We start from the raw sequence: 24,878 nt of genomic DNA on the forward strand, positions 1-24,878 counted from the left end.
CCGGCGCCGGATCGGAGGCGCTTCCTGGGCGCAGCGCGCGCCGAGCTGCGCGCGGAGGAGCGAGAGCGCGGGACGGCGCACCGGGGAGGGCGCGCTGGCGGCGACATGGAGGACGGCGTGCTCAAGGAGGGCTTCCTCGTCAAGAGGGTGAGCGCAACGGAGCCTCTCCGGACACGGCCCGGGGCGGGCCCGCGGCGGGCGCCGGCTCACCTGAGCCGCGGTCGGCCGGCCTGGGGCCACGCTGGGCGGAGTCGCGTGTAGTAGGGAAAGACGGGTGGACGGTGGTTGGGGGTGAGCTTTAGATAGAAAAGAGGGGCCAGGGCACAGGCGAGGAGGAGAATCCCGCTTGGCTAGGGCGTGTGGGGTGCAGGGGGCGGCTACTCGTAGTGGACAGCTTAATTAAAACAACTTACTAAAATACGAAGCGTATAGGATTTAAATATGATGTATTAAAACAACGAAAGTGTGTTCGGTAGTCCCCAGCGCCCGTCCAGTTAATGCATCATCTCCTATATTCTTCACAATAACCCGTGAGGGAGGAGGAAGCTTATGTTTCTTAAGCCCCTACTGTGCACCAGTCCTGGACGTTGTCTCCTTTAATCCTCCCAACAGTCCGACAGGTTGGTGGTATCACATTACCCCCCCGTTTCTTCAAGGGGAAAACAAAGCTCCAAGAGGTTAAGTAGCTCAGGATCTGGACTAGTGCGTGATGGAACAGGATCAAACCCACTCAGGCTGACTCCAAACCGTTTTCTGCCCACTGCAGGGTGGGTATTGTTATTCCTGTATTACAGATGAGGAAACAGGGGTAGAAAGATGAGAGCGCTTGCCCAGAGCCCCAGGGCTAATAACAGCCGGGACTGGAACCTCCATCCTCGTTTCTTCCACATCACCCCATGTGGCCTTTCCCACAGCAAGCAAGAGTCCAGACAAAAGCTCAACATATAGGGAGGGCTTCCCTGGTGGTGCAGTGGTTGAGAGTCCGCCTGCCGATGCAGGGGACATGGGTTCGTGCCCCGGTCGGGGAGGATCCCACATGCCACAGAGCAGCTGGGCCCGTGAGCCATGGCCGCTGAGCCTGCGCGTCCGGAGCCTGTGCTCCGCAACGGGAGAGGCCACAACAGTGAGAGGCCCGCGTACCGCAAAAAAAAAAAAAAAAGTAGAAAATGAATGAAAAAGCAGCTGCAAGAGGAAATTAGATTTTTAAAAGTTCTTTTAACATTGATGTTCACACGAAACATTTACGCTAACCCTAAGAGCAGAGCATAAAATCTGGGGATGAGCCTTTTGGCTCTTCTGCGTTTATAGCTTTGGGAGGGGGATGGATGAAGAGGGATGAAGGGACTCGGCCTCCCCTGGCCACCAGATCAACCCTGAGGTCTCAAGTCACTTTCTGTTCAGTAGGTACTGCAGCCATGTTATTTTACACACTGTTTGATGTAGGAGGGCGGGTGTGTTGTTTGCTCAAAACTGTAAGCAGGAGGTGTAGGAGGCTGTGCCGGATCAAGGGTCAGAGTGGATACAAGCAGGTACAAAATTCCACGCCTGTTCCATGCCACTGGGATTAAAGTGATAGGTTGGTCCCTCACAGTTTGTGGAGGCAGCTGCACCTCAGAGAAACCACCTATGGGGAGCTTTTCCTGCAGCTTATAAGGTGAGAGGGAGAGGGGTGTTTGGGCAGGGGTTTTGATGGGCATTGTTGATTGCCGGGATAGCCGAGCCCTGGTAGGGGCCTGTTGAGGACAAGCCCTCGCAGAGGGGCCCTTTGGGGCGTCCCCTTGTTCCTGGGGGTTGCCTTATATGATTCCCCACCAACACCACCACCACGCAGAGTCAGGGGAGGGCTGGAGGGAAGGAAGGATGTGAGTTCTCTTCCAGATGGGCCACCCAGTCCAGGGTGGCAGCTTAGGGAGTATAGGGTACAGGGAAGTGAGGACAGTCAACCAGGTCTGGCCCCAAGAGCCCACCGAGGGCCTTGGCTGAAATACCTAAAGCACATTCCAGCCAAACCCAAAGACAAGAGTTTGGAGCTGGAGCCTGACCCTGAGGCAAGCGGAAGCCACACCCTTTCCTACAAGGCCGGGATGGGGCCCCTGCCCCTGCTAACTGTCCCTGCCCACTGATCAGTCGGACTTTTCCTCTCCCCCATTTCCCCTCTCCTCCTGGATGGCAACAGCAGCCCCCGTGGCCACTGGAGAAGGTGCAAGGCTACGACGGGGGGATTCCACAGATTCAGGGGGGGGTTTACGGTCCAGAAGTGGGGCAGGGCCCAAGCTGGAAACCCAGCATATAGAACAGTCGTCACCAGTGAGGGCAAAGCAGGAGACGGGCAGGGACATGATGGATTTGGCTCTTAATCCAGCCCAGACAAGAAGGAAGCAAAGCTCCCGACAGAAATGCAGAATGCTCACTGGGCCTGGCTTTAGAAGGAGGGTGAGGGGGAAGGAAGGCGGATCTGCGTGGGTAGGACTGCTTGTGCTTTAAGCAGCAGCTGAAGCACTGAATCAGGCATTGCTGCCTGGCTTGTGCCTCAGAAACAACACTCAGAAAATGACACGGCAGTGTCGACATGCTCTGGCCTAGAAATTTCATTTGTAGGACTCTATCCCCAGGAAATGCCATACAAGCTTCAGGAACAAAGTGTTATTTCTGTAGTGAAAAAACTGGAAACTACCTATATGTCCCCCCAAATAAACAAATGATTACAAGTGAATTTTAGTTATGCAGATGTTAAAAATGTTTATAATATTATAATCCAAAGAGTAAAAATATAAATGGTGTGAGTAAGGAAAAAATTTGCTTGGAAGAAAAAAGCAAGAAGGCTAGAAGAAGTTTCGAAAGCTAAAGGTCTCACATCGAGGTGTTCGCAGGGCCATACTCCTTCTGAAACCTGCAGGGGAGAATCCTTCTTTGTCGCTTTTGTTTCTTGTATTCGCAGGCTGTAAAGGAAACACGCAGGTTTTTCCTTCCTGTGTAGGAAAAACCTAGCTCTTCCCCACTGTGTGTTTCTCTATCCTGTGGGGTTCCTTTACTTTTACACAGAACACTTCACTTCTGACTCTTCTAGTCACCAAATGTGTGGAGGTTTTTCCCTACACCAAGCAATTCTCTGCAACACCCAGTGTGTGTCCTACAATTTAACTCAAGGCTGACGCTATCTACTCAGAGACGGCGTTAGATCCCACAGCATGAGAGCTCAGTCCTACAAGACTGCTTCCCCAGCCCTCCCCCATGCCCCAATACACACACACACTTCAGACACCAGTCAAAAGCCCAGGTTGTCACCTGTACTCTGACCAACTGCCTATAGATCAGAGGTTCCAGGGAAACACTTAACTTATGTTTACCAGCTTATTAAAGAATGTGATAAAGGAAAGAAATGAGCATCCGGATGGAAGAGATGTGTAGGGCAAGGTTTGTGGGAAGGGGCCCAGAGCTTCTGTGCCCTCTCCGAATGTACCACTCTCCCAGCACCCCCGTGTGTCCCCCAACCTGGAAACTCTCCAAATCCCATATTTCTGGGACCTTATGGAGGTGTCATCATGTAAGCATGATAGATTGTTAACTCCATTTCCAGCCCTTCTCTTTTCTCAAGAGAATGGGGGGGGGGGGCTGAAAATTCCAAGCTTCTAATCATGGTGTGGTCTTTCCAGTGACCAGCCCTCACCCAGGAGCCCACCCAGAGTTGCCTCATTAGCACAAAAGATACTCCTGTCACCCAGGAAATTACAGGGGGTTCAGGAGCTCTGTACCAAGAACCGGGGGCAGAGAGCAATATATTGCATTTTCTGTTATCTCACACAGGCACTCCTTGCTGTTCCTTGAGTTGTAGATGCATAATCCTATCTCTGCCTCCATCATCACATGACTGTCGTCTCCCTGTGTGTCTTTCAGTGTCCAAATTTTCGTCTTCATATAAGGACACCAATCATATTAGTGTTATTAGGGCCACCCTAGTGTAGTATGACCTCATCTTAACCTGATTACATCTGCAAAGACCCTATTTCCAAATAAGATCACATTCACAGTTCCCTGGGGTTAAGACTTCAATGTATCTTTTGGGGGGACATAATTCAACCCACAACACAAACCATCTCTGCTTCTTTGGGGTTGTAGGGTCTTGGGCAAGACCTTTCTGGGTCTGAGTTTCCTCATCATTAAAGTTAGGAAGTACAGTATAGGCTTTTTCAAAGGGTCCTCCAGCTGTAACATTCTGTGCTTTTTTTTTTTCAATTTTTATTTATTTATTTAATTTTTATTTTTGGCTGCGTTGGGTCTTTGTTGCTGTGCACAGGCTTTCTCTAGTTGCACAGAGAAGCTAGTGGGGGCTACTCTTCATTGCGGTGCGTGGGCTTCTTATTGTGGTGGCTTCTCTTTGTTGCGGAGCTCTAGGCGTACGGGCTACAGTAGTTGTGGCATGCGGGCTCAGTAGTTGTGGCACACGGGCTCAGTAGTTGTGGCTTGTGGGCTCTAGAGCACAGGCTCAGTAGTTGTGGCACATGGGCTTAGTTGCTCCGCGGCATGTGGGATCTTCCACATGACCAGGGCTCGAACCCATGTCTCCTGCATTGGCAGGCGGATTCTTAACCATTGTGCCACCAGAGAAGTCCCATTCTGCGCTTCTTAAGCCCAGTCCTAGGGTCACGTCCCAGCTTATGGAATCTCCTCCTTCCCCCTAAGGGGGCTCTAAGCCATTCATGGTCCAACTGGCCTCTGGTCCCAGTCAGCCACTTACAGATAAGGAGCCTGGAGAGGGAGGCAGATTCCCAGGTGAAGGGAAGCCTGGGTTCTTTTTCAGCTTATACCACTGTCCTTTCGGCCTCTGACACCATTTGCCTGCTGATTTTGGATGAGTCCCTTATGCCGTCTGATATGGCGAAGCTTATCTGAGAAGCAGGGATAAGGGGGCTTTCCTTCTCATTTTGTGGGTTATTACAGTAACCTCCAGCCGAGCTGGCTGCTCCAGTCTGGCCGACCTTACTCAGCTGTTCTGCTCAGGTGTGGTCGGTTGTCCTTTTAACATGAGAACCTACGCTTGTCATCCTTCTGCTTAAGTCTTCAGGGACTCCCCTCCGGCCCCAGCGAAGTCACCAGCTGCTCCGAGTTTTCCACCCTACGTAGTAGAGTCTATCTCATCAGCCTTTCTTCGATTGCTCTCCTTTGCTGTCAGTCTGGATTCTTGGCTGCTCATAACACGGTCCACTCTAGCAAGTTTCAACGGAAGGGGTTTCATAGAGAATAATAAATATCAAGTAACTCAGGAATATTTGGGAGGGCCGGGTGCCACACAGCCAGAGATGAGGCAGCCAGACCAAAATACCCAACAGCACCACCAGACGTTTCTTGTGGAAACGTCACTGCCGCCGCTGTTTGCCACTTGTCCCTGGTAACTCTGGGGATTGGGTGTCAGAAGAACCTGTCCTTCCACCACTGTCCTGCCACCTTGGTGGCTGCCCAACATGCATCAATGCCCGTGCACAGGACTGGCAGCAACCTGGCCACCTCCCTGTTCCTTCCTGCCGTCGATTCTGGGAAATGTAGCATTTTGTCCAGGAAACGTAGCCCTATCTCTATTGGTTTGTTCTGCTCAACAGGTGTTGGTTACACTTTTCTCCCTAACATCTCCAGGCCCCTTTCTCCTTTCCGGTTGTTTTAGTTTATTAGGGCTGCTGTAACAAAATACCACAGACAGGACCCCCTAAACAACACATTTATCGTCTTGCAGTTCTGGAGGTCGGAGTCTAAGGTCAAGTTGTTGGCAGGCTTGGTTTCCTCTGAGGCCTCTCTCCTCGGCTGGTACGTGGCGCCTCTTGCTGTGTGCTCACATGGCCTTTCCTCTGCGTGCACGCCTCCCTGACATCTGCGTGTCCAAATTTCCTCTCCTTGTGAAGACCCCAGTCAGGTTGGATTAAGGCCCAACTAATGGCCTTATTTAACCTAATCACCCCTTTAAAGGCCCTGTCTCCAAATACAGTCACATTCTAAGGTAGTAGGGGGTTAGGGCTTCAACATATGAATGGGGGGGGGGATAATTCAGCTCAGAACACCTATGTTTTAAGGTTTAAGACTATTTTGCCCCCTCCCCTTCTCCGCCTCACACCGGCCCCCATGCCGGAGCCACACCTGTGTGCCAGCAACTGCCTTTACTGCTAATGCTGTGCCAGGACCCCCTCAGCAGGGATTGCTGGGCGAGGGGACTTGAGTCTGGGCCACGTGGTCTGGTGTAGACCAGTGCTCACACAGTCGACTCCTTCGACAATTTGCGGTTCCCTAACACAGTCAGTACACGCACGCTGAGCGCGGAACAGAATTGCAGCACCACAGGTATGAGAACTGAAGGGGCCTTTGAAATTAATAAATGCTGGGTCAGGAAACCAGTGAATCGGGGACAGTCTCTGAATCAGATAAAGTGCATCTCTCTTGGTTAGAATCCAGCCCTAATTGGGCTCTGCTCTGGGAAACATGCCAAGAAAGTCACTTTCATGAGCGTGTACAAAATCATTTCATTCTGATTCTTCAGCAGACATTCTCCCATCCACTGTTCTGTTCTAGAAGCGGACTCTCTGCCTTCACCTGACTATCCTGTCCACTGGCTCCATGACCCACCTGAGAGCCCCCCAAACTCCCCTGCCTTTTAGGCCTGTCACAGCAGGCTAGGTAAAAATGTTAGCGTCCTTAACAATTTGTGGCTTCAACTTTACAAATTGCCCACATCCTTCAACTAACAATATTCTTTTTTCGGAATATATCCTAAGGAAAAAAAATTAAGGGATGCAGATCAAAATTTATGTGCAAGGATATTCATTGCAGAGTTGTTTATAATAGTGGAAAAAAAACAACCTCAGTTACAACAGGAGATGGACAAGAAAATGATGCATCCACCTAGTGGTCATTAAAAGACATGTTTTAAAGAAATTTAATGGTGTGAGACGATGCTTGGCAAAGTCAGCAAAAGAAAAACTAGAAAATAAAACTCATATATGTAATATCCTGATTTTTAAAAAAACTAGAAAGTAAAAACTAAAAGGGAAAAAGACTGGAAGGAAATACAAAATGTTAACAATGGCTGTCTCCCAGTAGCAGGATCTTTTCTTCTGTTGACTTTGCAGTTTCTTTCGAGGCTTATTATAACCAGAAAAAAAGAACAGATGGGAACTAGAAAGTCAATGCCAAAGGTGTTTGTTACATACTCAAAAGAGATGACAAAGAGATCCAAAGCTCATGCTTTCTTCATGAAAATGAAAATAAAACATGTGATTCTGAACTGGATCCTTTGGCAATTAAGGACATTATTGGGGTAATTGGTGAAACTTGAATGGAGTTTGTGGAACAGATGAAAATAATATATTCATGTAAATTTCCTAATGTTGATTGTATTGTGGTTATGTTGGAAATACCCTTTTTAGTTTTTGGTAGGAGTTACACAATAAAATACTGAGAAGTGATTGGAGCTTCATCATGTTAAAAACTAACTCTTAATTGCTTTTGTAAAAAAATTTATAATTTTCTTCAGCTTTTCTCTGAATTGAAACTATTTCAAAGTAAAAAAATAAAATTAAGCTAAAAAAGAGAGATAATTCTGTCCCCTTATTGGAGAGTTGATCCCATTGGCACAGTCTGGTCACCTGTGCCATGGGCCACCTCTCCCTGGACACCACGTTGTCCCCTCGGCCACCTCACCTCAGGGTTCTCCTGTCTGTCCTCAGGGTCACATTGTCCACAACTGGAAGGTGCGATGGTTCACCCTTCAGCAGAACACGTTGCTGTACTACAAGCTCGAGGGGGGTCGGAAAGTGATCCCCCCCAAGGGCCGCATCCTTCTGGATGGCTGCACCATCACCTGCCCCTGCCTGGAGTATGAAAACCGACCAGTAAGTGAAGGCCCCCGCTTCCCAGCTCCTCCCTCCCACTCCCTGGACCCTCCCGTCTCTGGCCTCTTTGGTGAAGGTGGTGTGGGTCATGGGAAGAGCTGAGTTACTGAAAAACCTAGACTCAAATCCTGGCTGCATCACGTACCAGGCATGTGACCTTGGGCAAGTAATTGCATCTCTTTGAGCCTTAGTCCCTCATCTATAAAATGGGATAAAATAATGACACCTGACTCTCACGACTGTGATGAGAATCATGAAGGTAACGGTGGGTCAAAACACCTTGTAGGCTAGGAGACACTACACAAATGTGAATAATTACTGCTACTTGGGGTTTAATAGGATGACTTTCATCCCCCGAGGGGCACATGTTCCAAAAGTTCGGGGCAGCTTCAACTCTACCATCAGAAACGAATCTGAATTAATCATTTACTGAGGGCCCATTAAGTACCAAGAAATTTGCTGGGCTTGGAGGTGTCAAGGAAGAAAATGGTAAGATTGCTTCTTTCAGTTAATGACCTTATTATGAAAGCAAGTGATTAACAGAAAAACATTCAGAGTTCCAAATGTTGGTACAAACATTATTAGCCGCAGAGAACACTGTACTGCTGAAGGGGAGGAAAATGCCATCATAGGCTGTCTGCTCAGGTACAGCTTTGAGGGGGATAGAGGTTTGGGCAAAAATCTGAAAGAGGAAAGAGGCAGAGGTTCTGGGCAGGTAGAAGATCTTGGGTAAAAGTGGAGGGACAGGTAGGGATAAATTTAGAGATCAGGATGGGCATTGTGGCCAAAGGGTATGTTCAATGAAGGAGTGGTGGGAGATTGGCTGGGGCCAGGTACAGGTAATAGGGAGCCATTGAAGGTCTTGACTGAGAGAAGGGGCTGGTGAAAACTCTCTTAGGAAGACCAAAATGAACACCTAAGCTCAGTTCCTAATAAGAGAACTAGTTCCATAAAGAAGGGGTCTTACCATTTTCTTCTTTCTTATCATGTTTTTCTTCTCTGACTCTTCTAGACAAATTGATGAATCTTCTAAGTATAAGAAAATATTAATGACAGTCAATTCTGGGTAATGGGTAATGGGTTTACTGGTGTTTGTTTTGTACTCCTTTATAGTTTAAAATTTTAAAAAAATTTTTCTCAAATAGGAAACAAAAGGAGCTGTTAAAATAATCAGGCATGAAATGAGGCAGAAAGAAGGGATGAACCTGAGGAAACATTATGAAGGAAACATTGACAGGACATCGTTGACTGGATGTTGAGGGCAAGGGAGAGAGAGGCATTGAATATCATTCCAGCCTAAGAGGCTGCAAAAGTGAAATGTCATTCTGTAATTTCCACTGCAAACCTGGAAATGCCACTGATTAAAAGAGATGGCGTAGCTCTCCGTGGGGGTGGGATGGGACTGCTGGGGAGTGCTGAGCCTGGTAAGAGACTTGGGTCTGCATCTTCTTCCTTGTAGCATCATCAGACCAGACACAATGTCTGGGCACATAGCAGATGCTTAGTAAATGTTTGTTGAATAAATGGTTAATAAAAAAGAAAGATTTACAGATAAGTGAGACAGTTCTAAGAAGACAACCTAGTTTTCTAGGTGCATTTAAGACTCTGGGTTTCAATAAATTAAACCTTGGAACTTGCAGGTTAACTTTTGCTTGGGGGTGGTAATTTTTAAAATTGGAGTATAATTGCTTTACAATGTTGTGTTAGTTTCTGCTGTACGACGAAGTGAATCAGCTATATGTATACATGTATCCCCTCCCTCTTGGACCTCTCTCCCACCCACCCCCCATCCCACCCATCTAGGTCGTCACAGAACACCAAGCTGAGCTTCCTGTGCTTTATAGCATGTTCCCACTAGCTATCTATTTTACACATGGTGGTGTATATATGTCAGTCCTAATCTCCCAGTTCATCCCACTCTCCCCTTCCCGCCCCGTGTCCACATGTCTGATCTCTATGTGTCTCTATTCTAGATTCCACGTATATGCATTAATATACAATATTTGTTTTTCTCTTTCTGACTTATTTCACTCTGTATGACAGACTCTAGGTCTATCCACATCTCTACAAATGACCCAATTTCGTTCTTTTTTATGGCTGAGTAATGTTCCATTGTATATATGCGCCCCATCTTCTTTATCCATTCATCTGTTGATGGACATTTAGGTTGCTTGCATGTCCTGGCTATTGTAAATAGTGCTGCAATACACATTGGGGTACATGTGTCTTTTTGAATTATGGTTTTCTCGGGGTATAAGCCCAGCAGTGGGATTGCTGAGTCATATGGTAGTTCTATTTTTAGTTTTTTAAGGAACCCCCATACTGTTCTCCATAGTGGCTGTATCAATTTACATTCCCACCAACAGTGCAAGAGGGTTCCCTTTTCTCCACACCCTCTCCACTATCTACTGTTTGTAGATTTTCTGATGATGGCCATTCTGACTGGTGTGAGGTGATACCTCATGCAGTTTTGATTTGCATTTCTCTAATAATTAGTGATGTTGAGCATTTTTCATGTGCCTCTTGGCCATCTGTATGTCTTCTTTGGAGAAATGTCTATTTAGGTCTTCTGCCCATTTTTGGATTGGGTTGTCTGTTTTTCTGATATTGAGCTGCATGAGCTGTTTGTATATTTTGGAGATTAATCCTTTGTCAGTTGCTTCATTTGCAAATATTTTCTCCCATTCTGAGGGTTGTCTTTTCATCTTGTTTATGGTTTCCTTTGCTGTGCAAAAGCTTTTAAGTTTAATTAGGTCCCATTTGTTTATTTTTCTTTTAATTTTCATTACTCTAGTAACTGGGTCAAAAAAGATCTTGCTGTGATTTATGTCAAAGAGTGTTTTTCCTATGTTTTCCTCTAAGAGTTTTATAGTGCCCAGCCTTACATTTAGGTCTTTAATCCATTTTGAGTTTATTTTTGTGTATGGTGTTAGGTAGGGTTCTAATTTCATTCTTTTACATATAGCTTTCCAGTTTTCCCAGCAAAGAGACTGTCTTTTCTCTGTTATATATTCTTGCCTCCTTTTCATAGATTAGTTGACCTTAGGTGCGTGGGGTTATCTCTGGGCTTTCTATACTGTACCATTGATCTATATTTCTGTTTTTGTGCCAGTACCACACTGTCTTGATTACTGTAGCTTTGTAGTGTAGTCTGAAGTCGGGGAGCCTGATTCCTCCAGCTCCATTTTTCTTTCTCAAGATTGCTTTGGCTGTTCGAGGTCTTTTGTGTTTCCATGCAAACTGTAAAATTTTTTGTTCTAATTCTGTGAAAAATGTCACTGGTAATTTGATAGGGATTGCATTGAATCTGTAGATTGCTTTGGGTAGTATTGTCATTTTCACAATATTGATTCTTCTAATACAAGAACACAGTATATCTCTGCATCTGTTTGTGTCATCTTTGATTTATTTCATCAGTGTTTTATAGTTTTCTGAGTACAGGTCTTTTGCGTTGTTAGGTAGGTTTATTCCTAGGTATTTTATTCTTTTTGTTGCGATGGTAAATGGGATTGTTTCCTTAATTTTTCTTTCTGATCTTTCATTGTTAGTGTTTAGGAATGCAAGAGATTTCTGTACATTAATTTTGTATCCTGCAACTCTACCAAATTCACTGCTTAGCTCTAGTGGTTTTCTGGTGGCATCTTTAGGATTTGCTATGTATAATATCATATTATCTGCAAACAGTGACGGTTTTACTTCTTCTTTTCCAATTTGTATTCCTTTTATTTCTTTTTCTTCTCTGATTGCCGTGGCTAGGACTTCCAAAACTATGTTGAATAAGAGTGGCGAGAGTGGACAGCCTTGTCTTGTTCCTGATCCTAGAGAAAATGCTTTCAGTTTTTCTCCATTGAGAATGATGTCTGCTGTGGGTTTGTCATATATGGCCTTTATTATGTTGAGGTAGGTTCCCTCTATGCCCACTTTCTGGAGAGTTTATAATAAATGGTTGTTGAATTTTGTCAAAAGCTTTTTCTGCATCTATTGAGATGATCCTATGGTTTTTATTCTTTAATTTGTTAATATGGTGTGTCACATTGACTGATTTGCATATATTGAAGAATCCTTGCATCCCTGGGATAAATCCCACTTGATCATGGTGTATGATCCTTTTAATGTGTTATTGGTTTCTGTTTGCTAGAATTTTGTTGAGGATTTTTGCATCTATATTCATCGGTGATATTGGTCTGTAATTTTCATTTTTGTGTGTGATATCTTTGTCTCGTTTTGCTATTAGGGTGATGGTGGCCTCGTAGAATGAGTTTGGGAGTGTTCCTCCCTCTGCAATTTTTTGGAAGAGTTTGAGAAGTATAGGTGTTAGCTCTTCTCTAAATGTTTGATAGAATTAGTCTGTGAAGCCATCTGGTCCTGGACTTTTATTTGCTGGGAGATTTTTAAATTACAGTTTCAATTTCATTACTTGTGATTGGTCTGTTTATATTTTCTAATTCTTCCTGGTTCAATCTTGGAAAGTTGTACCTTTCCAAGAATTTCTCCATGTCTTCCAGGTTGTCCATATTATTGGCATATAGTTGCTTGTAGTAGTCTTTTATAATCCTTTGTATTTCTGTGGTGTCAGTTGTAATTTCTCCTTTTTCATTTCTAATTTTATTGATTTGAAAGCTCTCCCTTTTTTTCCTTGGTGAGTCTGGCTAAAGGTTTATCAATTTTGTTTATCTTCTCAAAGAACCAACTTTTTTGATCTTTGCTATAGTTTTCTTCATTTCTATTTCATTTATTTCTGCTCTGATCTTTATGATTTCTTTCCTTCTACTAACTGGGTTTTTTTTGTTCTTCTCTCTCTGGTTGCTTTAGGTGTAAGGTTAGATTGTTTAGATTGTTAGATTGTTAGATTGTTAAATTGTTAGATTGTTTATTTGAGATTTTTCTTATTTCCTGAGGTGAGATTGAATTGCTATAAACTTCCCTCTTAGAACTGCTTTTGCTGCATCCCATAGGTTTTGCATTGTTGTGCTTTCATTGTCATTTGTTTCTATGTATTTTTTAATTTCGTCTTTGATTTCTTCAGTGATCTCTTGGTTATTTAGTAGTGTATTGTTTAGCCTCCATGTGTTTGTGTTTTTTACAGTTTTTTTCCTGTAATTGACTTCTAATTTCATAGCGTTGTGGTCAGAAAAGATGCTTGATACGATTTCAGTTTTCTTAAATTTTCCGAGGCTTGATTTGTGACCCAGGATGTGATCTATCCTGGAGAATGTTCCATGTGTACTTGAGAAGAAAGTGTATTTTGCCGCTTTTGAGTGGAATGTCCTATAAATATCAATTAAATCTATCTGGTCTATCGTGTCATTTAAAGCTTGTGTTTCCTTATTATTTTCTGTCTGGATGATCTGTCCATTGGTGTAAGTGAAGTGTTAAAGTCCCCCACTATTATTGTGTTACTGTCGATTTCCCCTTTTATGGCTGTTAGCATTTGCCCTATGTTTTGAGGTGCTCCTATGTTGGGTGCATAAATATTTACAATTGTGATATCTTCTTCTTGGATTGATCCCTTGTTAATTATGTAGTGTCCTTCCTTATCTCTTGTAACAGTCTTTATTTTAAAGTCTATTTTATCTGATATGAGTATTGCTACTCCAGCTTTCTTTTCATTTCCATTTGCATGGTATATCTTTTTCCATCCCCTCACTTTCAGTCTGTATGTGTCCCTAGGTCTGAAGTGGGTCTCTTGTAGACAGCCTATATACGGGTCTTGTTTTTGTATCTATTCAGCCAGTCTGTGTCTTTTGGTTGGAGCATTTAATCCATTTACATTCAAGGTAATTATCCATACGTATGTTCCTATTACCATTTTCTTAATTGCTTTGGGTTTGTTTTTGTGGGTCTTTTTCTTCTCTTGTGTTTCCCTCCTAGAGAAGTTCCTTTGCTGTAAAGCTGGTTTGATGGTGCTGAATTCTCTTTGCTTTTGCTTGTCTGTAAAGCTTTTGATTTTTCTGTCCAATCTGAATAAGATCCTTGCTGGGTAGAGTAATCTTGGTTGTAGGTTTTTCCCTTTTATCACTTTAAATATATCCTGCCACTCCCTTCTGGTCTGCAGAGCTTCTGCTAAAAAATCAGATGACAACCTTATGGGGATTCCCTTGTATGTTATTTGTTGCTTTTCCCTTGCTGCTTTTAATATTTTTTCTTTGAATTTAATTTTTGTTAGTGTGAGTAATATGTGTCTTGGTGTGTTTCTCTCTGGGTTTACCCTGTATGGGACTGTCTGCACTTCCTGGACTGGGGTGGCTATTTCCTTTCCCATGTTAAGGAAGTTTTTGACTGTAATCTCTTCCAATATTGTCTCAGACCCTTTCTCTTTCTCTTCTTCTGAGACCCTTATAATTTATATGTTGGTGCGTTTAATGTTGTCCTAGAGGTCTCTGAGACTGTCCTCACTTCTTTTCATTCGTTTTTCTGTGTTCTGCTCCTCAGCAGTTATTTCCACCATTTTATCTTCCAGGTCACTTATTCATACTTCTGCTTCAGTTATTCTGCTATTGATTCCTCCTAGTGTGTTTTTCATTTCAGTTATTGTGTTGTTCATCACTGTTTGTTTGGTCTTTAGTTCTTCTACGTCCTTGTTAAACATTTCTTGTATTTTCTCAATCTGTGCCTCCATTCTATTTCTGAGATTCTGGATCATCTTTACTATCATTACTCTGAATTCTTTTTCAGGTAGGTTGCCTATTTCCTCTTCATTTATTTGGTCTTGTAGGTTTTTACCTTGCTTCTTCATCTGTAACATATTTTTGTGTTGTCTCATTTTTCTTTGATGGGTGGGGCTGTGTTCCTGTCTTACTGTTTGTTTGGCCTGAGGCGTCCATTACTGGAGTTTGCAGGCAGTTGGATAGAGCTAGGTCTTGGTGCCGAGATGAGGACCTCCAGGAGATCTCACAACGATTAATATTCCCTGGGGTCTGAGGTTCACTGTTTGTCCAGCGGTTTGGGCTTAGTGCTCCCACCACAGGAGCTCAGGTCTGAGCCCCGGCCTGGGAATCAAGCCGTGCAGCACAGCAAAAAAAAAGCAAAACAGTAACAAAGAATAAAAAATAAAATAAAATTGGAAAAATTAAAAATATATTAGGAAAAATAAAAATATAAATGAAACAACCACAAGGCAAAACAGAACCACGACAGCAAAAAAAAAAAAAAAAAAAAAAGAAGCCTGGAAAAGGCCTTGGTGGTGGGCGGAGCTTAGGTGCAGCACGGCTGGAGGGGGTCCCGGAGGGCTGAGGTTTAGGCCCAGCGCCCCGGCAGGCTCTCTGGGGCTCAAGCAGGCAGGGGAGACGCTAGCCTCGTTCCCCTCCGATCCCCCAGTACCCCGAAGGTCTCTCCCCATCCCTGCTAATCCCTGCTCCATGGGCAGGCTCCTCCAATCATGGGAACCCCTCCCTTCCCCCAGCCGCCCCTCAGAGGTGCCAGTCCCATCCCGCCTCTGCTTTTCCTCCCCTCCCCCTTCCCCCCAACATCCTACCCGGTTGCTCGGGGATTCCTCCCGTCCCTTTAGGTTTCCGAGGTCCCTGACCAGTGCCTGGTAGGGGCCCTAGTTGTGAGGAGACGTGAACTCCACCTCTTCCTACTCTGCCATCTTGGCTCCTCCTCTGCTGTAGGTTAACTTGTTGACCTGATACCGCCTCATAGTCTTTAAGGAACAGTGGAGAGCAGAAGTGCTGGTAGAACAGGCGGGCGATAGGAAAACTTTGTTCTGTGTTTCAAAAAAGGAGACAAGTTGCTAGCTGGAGCTGTGAACTTCTTGCTAATTCTACGTAAAATTCTCAAACAGAGAAAATTGGCATCTGCCAGTCCATGACTACTTGAGGGGGAAGAAGCCAAGAGGAGTCAGTAGGTTCACTAAGAACAAGTTATAAAGTGTATCGTGTGTGTGTGTGTGTGTGTGTGTGTGTGTGTGTGTTTTAATTAGGGAAGCTATAAAAAAGTGTGTCTGGGTTTCATGTGGAACTTTATAGTCTCTCCTGAGATCTTTTCATTAAAATGGCGAACTACAGACTGACAGGGTGCTGGTTGAACTCATCTTTCCACGATGTTGATGAGTGAATCCATGTTAACTTGGAGGAACATGGTACTCTTTGGGACCGTGAGCCCGCCTTGTCTTATCCACCATTTTTGCTGTTTAGGTGAAGGACTTGATGAAGTTTGCAAGCAAAGCGAGGTAGGAGCTAATACATTGGAAAACAGAATCAGAATGAGACAGAATCCTTCTGTTTTGCAACAGAAGTGGTGAGCCCAGTCTACTCAGATGACATTTAGTAGGATCAACATGCAAAATCTCAACAATGTTTGAAAAAAAACCCTAAATGCCCATTTAAAAGATGGAGGAGATGTGGCCCACCTGAAAAAGACTCTCAGCTGACTGCACAGAGCATCAAGCCCTGAGGATGCCACTGCTAATGAGACCTCAGGCCCATGCTGCCTTGTACCCCCAGACCTTCCCTGGAGCAGTTTGTTCCATTCCAAGGGTCATATTTTATGAGGATGTTGAACCAACTGCAGAACATTTAGCAGGGCATAAACTGGTTGAGAAAGTTTAAACAGTGTCATATGAGGAACGTGTGAAAGACTTGGGATGATTAGACCCGATTAGAGAGAGGATGAAAAGGAACAGAACTAACAGTTCCTTCAAGGTAGGCATTAATAGCCTCATACGACAGATGAAGGAACTGAGAGTCAGTGGGTCCTTTAATGTGCCCAAACGTCCATAGCTAAGTATCCACATCAGTGTGACCTGGAAGCCTGTGCATTTCCCACTTCAGCACAGGGGCTGTCATAGGAGGTGAGCTTAATCTATGTGGTTCTAGAAGGCAGAATCAGGAGCAGAGAGACCAAGTGCCCAGGAAGCAGACCCTATGCTAATGAGTCTGTCCAAAGGGGAAAGGTGGTGAGCTCCCCGTCACTGGAGGTATACAAGCAAATCTTTAAAGACCACCAGCTGGGGTGTGGTTGAGCACTCGGGCACTCGGCAGTCACTGGACCATGTGGCCTCCTAGATTCCCCTCGGTTCTGTCATTTTAGCTGCTCAGCCAGCATTCTCTTGCCTGCTTGGTCTGACTGGCTGTTTTCCCACAGCTCCTCATTAAGCTGAAGACTCAAACATCCACGGAGTACTTCCTGGAGGCCTGTTCTCGAGAGGAGAGGGACGCCTGGGCCTTTGAGATAACAGGAGCTATTCACGCGGGGCAGCCGGGCAAGGTCCAACAGCTCCACATATTGAAGAACTCCTTCAAGCTGCCCCCTCACATCAGCCTGCAGTGAGTGCCTGGGCCCTGCCCTTGCCCTATCTGGCCTGGCTGCAGACTCTTCTGTGTGTGTGCAGCGGGGATGCGGGGTTGGGGTGGGGTTTGGCGGGGGGAGCGGCCTGTGGCTGTTACCCAGGCCTGACTGGTACCACCATTGTACTTCAGGGCCTTTCGCTGTCACTGTCCTGCTTACATCGTTTTCTCTGCCTGGGAGTGGCCCTACCTACCTGCCCTGGGAACCTCTTGGGGCCTCTGCTGCTCCTGCCCCCCTCAGGGGGTGTCTTGACACCCTCTCTTCAGTTTCACCCAGGGTGCTCAGGGCTATGTGACAGCTCCCCAGGAATCCCTGCTCACCCAAGTCATTAGTCTTGTTTGCAGCCTGGGAGCAAGAACGATGTGTTCCGGTAGCAGTTGCATTCTCACTCTGTGGGATTCTTCATCCATTCATTCATTTATTCATTCATTCAAGAAACAGTTATTGAGTGCCTACTGCATGCCATACATTGCTCTACGTGCTCAGGAGATGCAAATGAGAATAAACAAAGTCTCATCTCAGGGACTTTCCAGCCCAAGTACATAAACAGAGAATGAGAAAAGATCTTCCATTTGTGGCAGGAATCATCCCACAGAACAGAAGGAAAACAGTAGTGGAGGCGATACTATAAAGTAGGGACGGATGAAAGGAGTTCCCATCATGGAATCTCTTACATCAGCCCATCTGCAGGAAATACCCCCTAACCTTCCAGGTAGCAAAACTACCAAAAAGCTTCATACCAGGCTCTGGGATCTTGATTGTGCATCTAGGGCGCGGCTGAACCGTGGTGAGTGCAAGGAGGACCAGTGGCAGATGAGTGTGGGTTCAAGTGATGGGTGACTTTGAGAAGTAGCTGGAGGAGTTTGAACTTTATGCAGTAGATCATAGAGAATCATTACTGAACATTCTTTTGTTTCTAAATTAAAAGCCACAGCTCATTAGTTCTACTACAGAAGTAATACCTGTCTAGTCTAGAAATATTAGAACATTTAGATGAGCAAGAAGAAAAAGAAACGTCACCAAATCCTACCTCTCAAATCCTGATGCATAATGGAATACCCCTTTTTTTGCGATGTGTATCATCCCATGTGCCATGTGCTTTACACCCTTAGCAATGACTTTTGGACCCTCCCTCATACCTGTCAGTGTGACCAGGGTCCCTCTCCTTTGCCTTCCTTCTGTGTAGTCGCATTGTGGACAAGATGCATGACAGCAGCAGCGGAATCCGGCCAAGCCCCAACATGGAGCAGGGAAGCACCTACAAAAAGACCTTCATAGGTGAGCCTCCCCTCTCGGGGGCTGGGCCAGGCACTGGAAACCTGGAACTTGGTGATCCGGGACTCTGGCTTGAACGGCTTGTGTTGAGGCCAGAGCTGCCTGCCAGCCGAGGGGCTGGCCTGAGATGGCCACATGTGAGTGCGGCCACAGCTCTGAGCAGCAGGTGTGACCTTCGGTCTGCTCTAGGGCAGAGCCCCAAGGCTATGCAAGGCTGCCCAAGAGGTCAAGGTCAATGAGGTCACAGCCAAGCACCCCTGAGGAAGCTGGTCTGGAGCCTGTCGTCTGACGGGTGCTGCCCTTACCCTGATGCAGGCTCCTCCCTGGTGGACTGGCTCATCTCCAACAACTTCGCAGCCAGCCGTCTGGAGGCCGTGACCCTGGCCTCCATGCTCATGGAGGAGAACTTCCTGAGGCCGGTAGGCACCCGAAGCACGGGAGCCATTCGCTCTGGGGATCTGACTGATCAGTTCCTGGATGACTCCATGGCCCTGTACACTTTTGTAAGTTAGGGAGTGGGTTCCTGTTGCCACTGGGGCAGAGAGAGGAAGAGGCAACAGAGTGGGGGGGCGGGCGGGGATCCACAGTCACGGGTGAGAGGCCAAGCTTCACCCCAGGTGGAGTGGGTTTTCTGTATGGAGGCTTTTCCTTTCCCCCGCGGTAGCCTCCACAGCCTAGAACTAGGACTTTTTGGTAACAGAGTCCTTGCTCTCTCCTTCCCGATAGGCTGAGAGCCCCAAGAGGAAGATAAGCTCCAAGGAAGAAATCAGTCTCAGCACCGTGGAGTTAAGTGGCACAGTGGTAAAGCAAGGCTATCTGGCCAAGCAGGTATGGCCGCCTTGGAGCGGGGAGCAGATGGGCAGTTCGCAAGCTCGGGGGAGGCAGGAATCCCCGCAAAGGGCGGGAAGGGCTGAGACTGCCAGGGGCACTAATTATCAGCAGAATCTGCTAAAGTCAGGGTCCAGTGGCAGCCACCGGGAGCAAATCAAGGGGCATGCACGTGTCCACTCGCGCATACACGAGCCCCAGACAAGGGGGCGTTCCGGGAAAAGTGCACACAAGTAGTTATCACAGCATTAGAAAACAATGCCTATGTCACTGCCCAGTTCACTTATTTGTCTGGAAGGGCATTGCCTACTGGTTGGCATTTTGCCTTTGCTGGCTTTCTGCTCCCTGAGGCTTCCTGGGGTCTCTGCCTGCTTTTGTGGGACTCTGCCTGCCCCCTTGAGAAGTATTTTCTCCACCTACTTCAGTAGGTTGAAGGTGAAATTCTGCAGTGTAATCTCTGTGTTTAAAAACTGACCGTGGCCACTGCTCCTACCACGTTGGGAGAGCGGCCACGTTAAGCGGGGACGGCTGGGTCACAGTCACGCCTGCGGCATGTCCACCTGTGCCTGCAAACCAAGCTGCCGCGTCCCGGCACGTGAGGTGTAAGCGAGTCTCCTACACACCTCTTGTGTCTATGCACTCCTGACACGCCACGTGAATGTGTGCGTCTGTACAACACTGCTCCGCACCGTTCCCATCTTCTTGGAGCACTCGATGTCATTGTCACCTGCTTCTTGCGTATCAGGATCCCCTTCTGCTCTTAGATTGCTTACCGTCCACGTAACTGCCTGTTTATTCCAAGGGCTCTGCTTCTGCTGGGCCTGAAGGGAGTCTGGTGAGGGGAGGTAGTGAGGTCCTGGGAGAGGAGGAGGGTGTGGGAGGGACTCGGGGTGCTCCAGACTAGAGGGTTAAGGAAGCTTTGTGACCTAGGGGTGAAGCCACAGTCACACGCATGGCAGTATCTTCCACGCTTAGATTTAAACATATAATTGATTGTTTCTTACTCTTTTTTTTTTTGCAGTAGAGTTGATTTACAAGGTCGTGTTAGTTTTTGGTGTCCAGCAAAGTGATTCAGTTATAAATATATATATACATATTCTTTTTCCTATTCTTTTCCATTATGGTTTATTACAGGATATTGAATATAGTTCCCTGTGCTATACAGTAGGACCTTGTTGTTTATCCGTTTTATATATAATAGTTTGTATCTGCTAATCCCCAACTCCTAATTTATCCCTCCACCACCCCCTTTCCCCTTTGGTAACCATACGCCTTACTCTTTTTCTGATGCAGAATGCCGAAGTGGTTTTCACTGTATATAAGTGCACATATATTCCTGTAGGTGTAGGTTTGTTTTCAGACTAAGTTGACGCTTAAAATTTGGTGCCCTTGGGTTCAAGTTTGCCTGTGAGTTCTTGGTCCAGTTGAAACCTGTGACCTCCCTGTCCTCCGTGTGCCCTGAGTGGTGTCCAGGCAGTGCTCCCCCTTTCTTTCAGTGCTGACCCTCTTTGGCTGTGTCAGCTCGGCTAAAGGTGACGCTGTTGGTGAAGTGTCACTGAGCCGTGAAGTCCATGACACGTCACTGCAATCCCCAGGTCTCCAGGCTCTTTTGAGAAAGTCGTTCATTGGAGCAGGCTGGCTGGGAGGTTCGAGGTTCCGCACTGGAGGCACAGAGGTGGGAGGAAGTGACTGAGAGCTGTCACCGATGAGCCTTGCACCCTCTCTTTGCCTCAGGGGCACAAGAGGAAAAACTGGAAGGTGCGGCGCTTTGTTCTGAGGAAGGACCCGGCTTTTCTGCATTACTACGACCCTTCCAAAGTGAGTGCCTTGTCATGCTCCCAGACACATCCCTCCAGAGCAGAGCAGGCAGCTGGCTTCCCCTCCGCCCTTCCTCCCAGCATCCCTACCATAACTCCCACCCACTGTGCCTTTCCTTCCACGGTGCAAGCTACCCCTCACAGTCTGATCACTCCTTTCTTTCATCACATTGTTGCCTGCTCAGTGGATCTACATTGTTTTGAGAGGCAAAGCGTCTTTCAGTTTCTCCAAAGCTGGCTGTGTGCCTAGGGAAGGTGAGGTGGGCTGATAAAGAGACTCCTAACTGGTGCTTTCTAGTCTCTTTTCACCCCTTTCCACCCAAAGAGTCCATGAATTCTGCCCCCTCAACCTCATGTCCCCACCAACGTTTTGAAAGGTTTCTTTTACCATTTAATATTTAAGCCATAATTCTGAGTTTCAGATAATAAGTAGTCCTGCATGCTGGGTTTGATCTAATTCCAATCAGAAGAAAAGAAAAATGTCCTTCTGGTCAGCCTGTTCAGCCTTGTCTTGGTAGATGTATTCATTTGTTTTTTGAAATAAGAATGGACATTCCTCCCTTGCTGAGCTTCAGTCAGGAACCCCACCCTAAGCTGAGAAACTGAAGGAGCTTGAAACAGCCCCCCACCCCGGGACCCTGCTAGACCACAAGGAGGGCCGAGGGACAGGGAGGGCCGAGGGACAGGGAGGGGGTTGGCACTGCTGCAGCTGGCTGTGGAATGAAGAAGCCCGGACTTCCTCGCTGGTGCAGACGACTTGCCATGTGATGTCCAAGTTCAGCCTCAACTGCTGTTACAAATGACTCCACAGACTACTTTAGCAGGCTGACTGCGGGTGGTTATAGATGAGAGGGTGACTCTTCTTTTTTGTGCCTTCACACAGTTCCTAATCAGGTCTCCTTTCCTTTGCAGGAAGAGAACCGGCCAGTGGGTGGGTTTTCTCTTCGTGGTTCACTCGTATCTGCTCTGGAGGATAATGGCGTTCCCACTGGTAAGGGGCAACTTTCGCCCTGGCCTGATCTCGGGGGCCTCCCTCCTGTGCTCTCAGTTAACACTCTGCTGATGAAGGGCTGTGAGGGCTGATGGGCTTTCTCAGCGAGACGATGAATGGTGTGAGCTTTGAAGCCGATTAGAGAAAGGGCAAGTGGGGTGTTCTTAGTGTGTTAACAACACAACTAAATGACCCTTGTCTTTCATATTCTTTCCCATCCTTTTCTGTGCTTACTGGCCCATAGGCTTCCACCTAAGAACAGTAGCTTACAATAGTGCTTAAGGATTGACAACACACTATTAGCACACTAATTTCACAATAGACAGTTGAGGTAGGAGGATAGTATTATTCTTAACTTATGGATGTAGAGATTGAGGTTCAAATAAGTTAAACAATTCAAGTCAAATCCCACATCTGTGTCTGGTTTTAACATAAACATACTGGACTCTTTGATGTGAGTTAGACTGTAGACCTGTGGTTTGCATAGGGGGCAGGCCAGGAGGGCTTCCAAGAATGTCCAGACATAGCACTGGCAGGCCTTAAGGCACAGGTGAGGGAGAGGGGATGGACAGGAGGAATACAGGAAAGCACACATCTGGTGGGATTTCCTAACCATACACATTTGTACTAAGAAATACTTCATGGTATGTGTTTTTGTCTGTGTCTCAGTTGACTTTCAGCTACTCCCAGCTGAAAGCAGACATGGATGTTCACTCGCTGATTTTTTTTTTTTTTCTTCCTGCCTAGGGGTTAAAGGGAATGTCCAGGGAAATCTCTTCAAAGTGATTACTAAGGATGACACACACTATTATATCCAGGCCAGCAGCAAGGCTGAGCGTTCAGAGTGGATTGAAGCTATCAAAAAGCTAACGTGACAAGGACCTGAGGGAATGGGATCAGGATTCCTCCCTCTTAACAGATGACACAGGATTTCCTGGAAAACGGGAATGTGTTAAGACTTTTAGCTTTTTCTATTTTGTACTGCTTTGGAGTGAGATTGGTGAAGAGTTCCTTAGATTACAGTGGGCAGTGGTGCTATTTCCTTCCCCACCTTCAAAGTTAACATGGAAATGCTAGAATAGCCATTAGGCATCAGCATCTTGACTTTCGCTCATCATCACAACCAGCCATTCCTTGGGTACCAAAGTAGGTTTCCCTTGTCACACTAACTGGCCACGTTGTAATACTAAATAAAACACTATAGTGTCATGGTGGTGCTCTCTGAAATGCTGTCAGCAACTCATTCTTTGGAATGAATAAAAATTGTTATTTGTTCCTGGCTATTAGAATTCCTATACCAAGTTTTAGTTTTCAAAGGTTTTTCATGCTTAAGGCTATACGAATTATTAGGCAAGCTGATTATAAAAACATCTCAAGTGATCTGTCACTAAAACATGCCTCATCTTAAAGTGGGGATGGGGGGCAAAATTTTGAAAATACCGTTTTGCTTTGAAAAATAAGCTTTCGTAAGTATTATACGTTGCAGAAAAGAAATCATGGACTCAGACAGATTAGTCACACATATAAAAAAAGTAAAATTACAGTTTTTCTGTGGATAAAAATGTCATTTAGATAGAGCAGGAGTTTGTTGAAGGACAGGAACAGGAGCTCTCTAAAGGACACAGAAAGATGTCAGTGGGAAAAGAATTAAATCAAGGCATGAAATTTTGGGTTTTAGAATGAAGATTAATGGAGACAAATAGGTACCAAGAAGCTTCACCAGTTAGGAGGTTAATCTGAAGTAGTGAAAAGTCTGCATCATACAGTATCTTTAAAAACATTTTTATTACTTTCAAGTTTAATACAGTAATCTGCCAAGTACAAGTGCTTCGGCTTCCTTTAATGAATAGATACGTAACTTACATTTAAGGGGAGTGGATACTTCCAAAGTGCTTAAGTAAAAATTCATTCTCTTCAATAGTTTGAACTGTCTCCTCTTAATCTTGTCTAGAATAACTGATCTGAGGTTTTACTTTAATTCCTTACATTCTAAGAGACTGCCTTTTAAAGCACCATTTTCCATTTGGCATTTCACCAAGGTCTATGTCCTTGGAATTAGTTTCTTTATTGCTTCTTGTTATCAACAGGTGTTTACCTGAATTAAACTGCATTTGGTTTGATGGCTTCTTGACTCTAAATTAGCACAATTACACCCCACTCTGTATGGTATCAGTATCGTGTGTTGAAAAGTAGTTGACTATCACATTGAGGCAAACCAGGGGTCAACTCTCGCCAAGAGTTCTAGCACTTGAATTTTTAAAAATCCGGAACCATTTACACTGTTCTTGATGTAAAAGTAGCTAGGTCAAGTACGGCAGCTGAGTAGTAACTGTACTGCTTAGCATGTCTCTGTAGGTTTCCACTAAGTGTCTGAGCATTATCCATGTAAGTAATGGCTTGTCTTGTTTTACTAGAAAACATGAAAAATGGTTTGCGTTCATATTTTTCCAGGCCATTTAAGATTTTCAACTAATTATGCCTAATGGAGACTCAAACTATTTTCAGTTATGAGTCGATAACCACTTGACCTCAAAGGCAGTATGGGGAATAGATGAAATCGTCAATTTTTAATGAAGAGTCTTTGTGGGGAGAGATCCATTTGGATAAACTGGTCAATTGTCTTTGTCAAATCTGTTCAAGTTATTTGGAGCTGGGTGTGATCTTGTTCTCATATTTGAAAGTGATACTTTTAGGTCACCAGGGTAAGTTTAGTTAGTTCTCTCCTTCATGATCAGTGAGGTATTGATCTTTTTTCTCATAAGGGTCATAAATTTGCAAAATTGTTGCGAAACTGAGCAAAAGACCTGC

At 45.6% G+C, this 24,878-nt stretch overlaps 1 protein-coding gene across 2 annotated transcripts; it reads left to right on the forward strand.

Annotated features, from left to right (window-relative positions):
• The first annotated feature begins 15 nt into the window (after positions 1-15).
• PLEK2 (pleckstrin 2) lies at positions 16-23,297 on the forward strand. Of its 2 annotated transcripts, none has more exons than XM_004313406.4 (9): positions 16-147; positions 7,707-7,871; positions 16,956-17,137; positions 18,346-18,437; positions 18,750-18,937; positions 19,161-19,262; positions 20,997-21,080; positions 21,992-22,070; positions 22,818-23,297. In XM_004313406.4, exons 1-9 carry the CDS (start codon positions 106-108, stop codon positions 22,943-22,945), a joined length of 1,062 nt encoding a protein of 353 aa, XP_004313454.1. In that variant the 5' UTR covers positions 16-105; the 3' UTR covers positions 22,946-23,297. The 2 variants fall into 2 exon arrangements, with proteins under 2 accessions (XP_004313454.1, XP_019777854.1); XM_019922295.3 differs by having other exon boundaries at positions 18,750-18,853.
• The last annotated feature ends 1,581 nt before the right edge of the window (positions 23,298-24,878 follow it).

This window comes from Tursiops truncatus, chromosome 2 (assembly GCF_011762595.2).
Source record: "Tursiops truncatus isolate mTurTru1 chromosome 2, mTurTru1.mat.Y, whole genome shotgun sequence".
Classification (NCBI taxonomy): Eukaryota; Metazoa; Chordata; class Mammalia; order Artiodactyla; family Delphinidae; genus Tursiops; species Tursiops truncatus.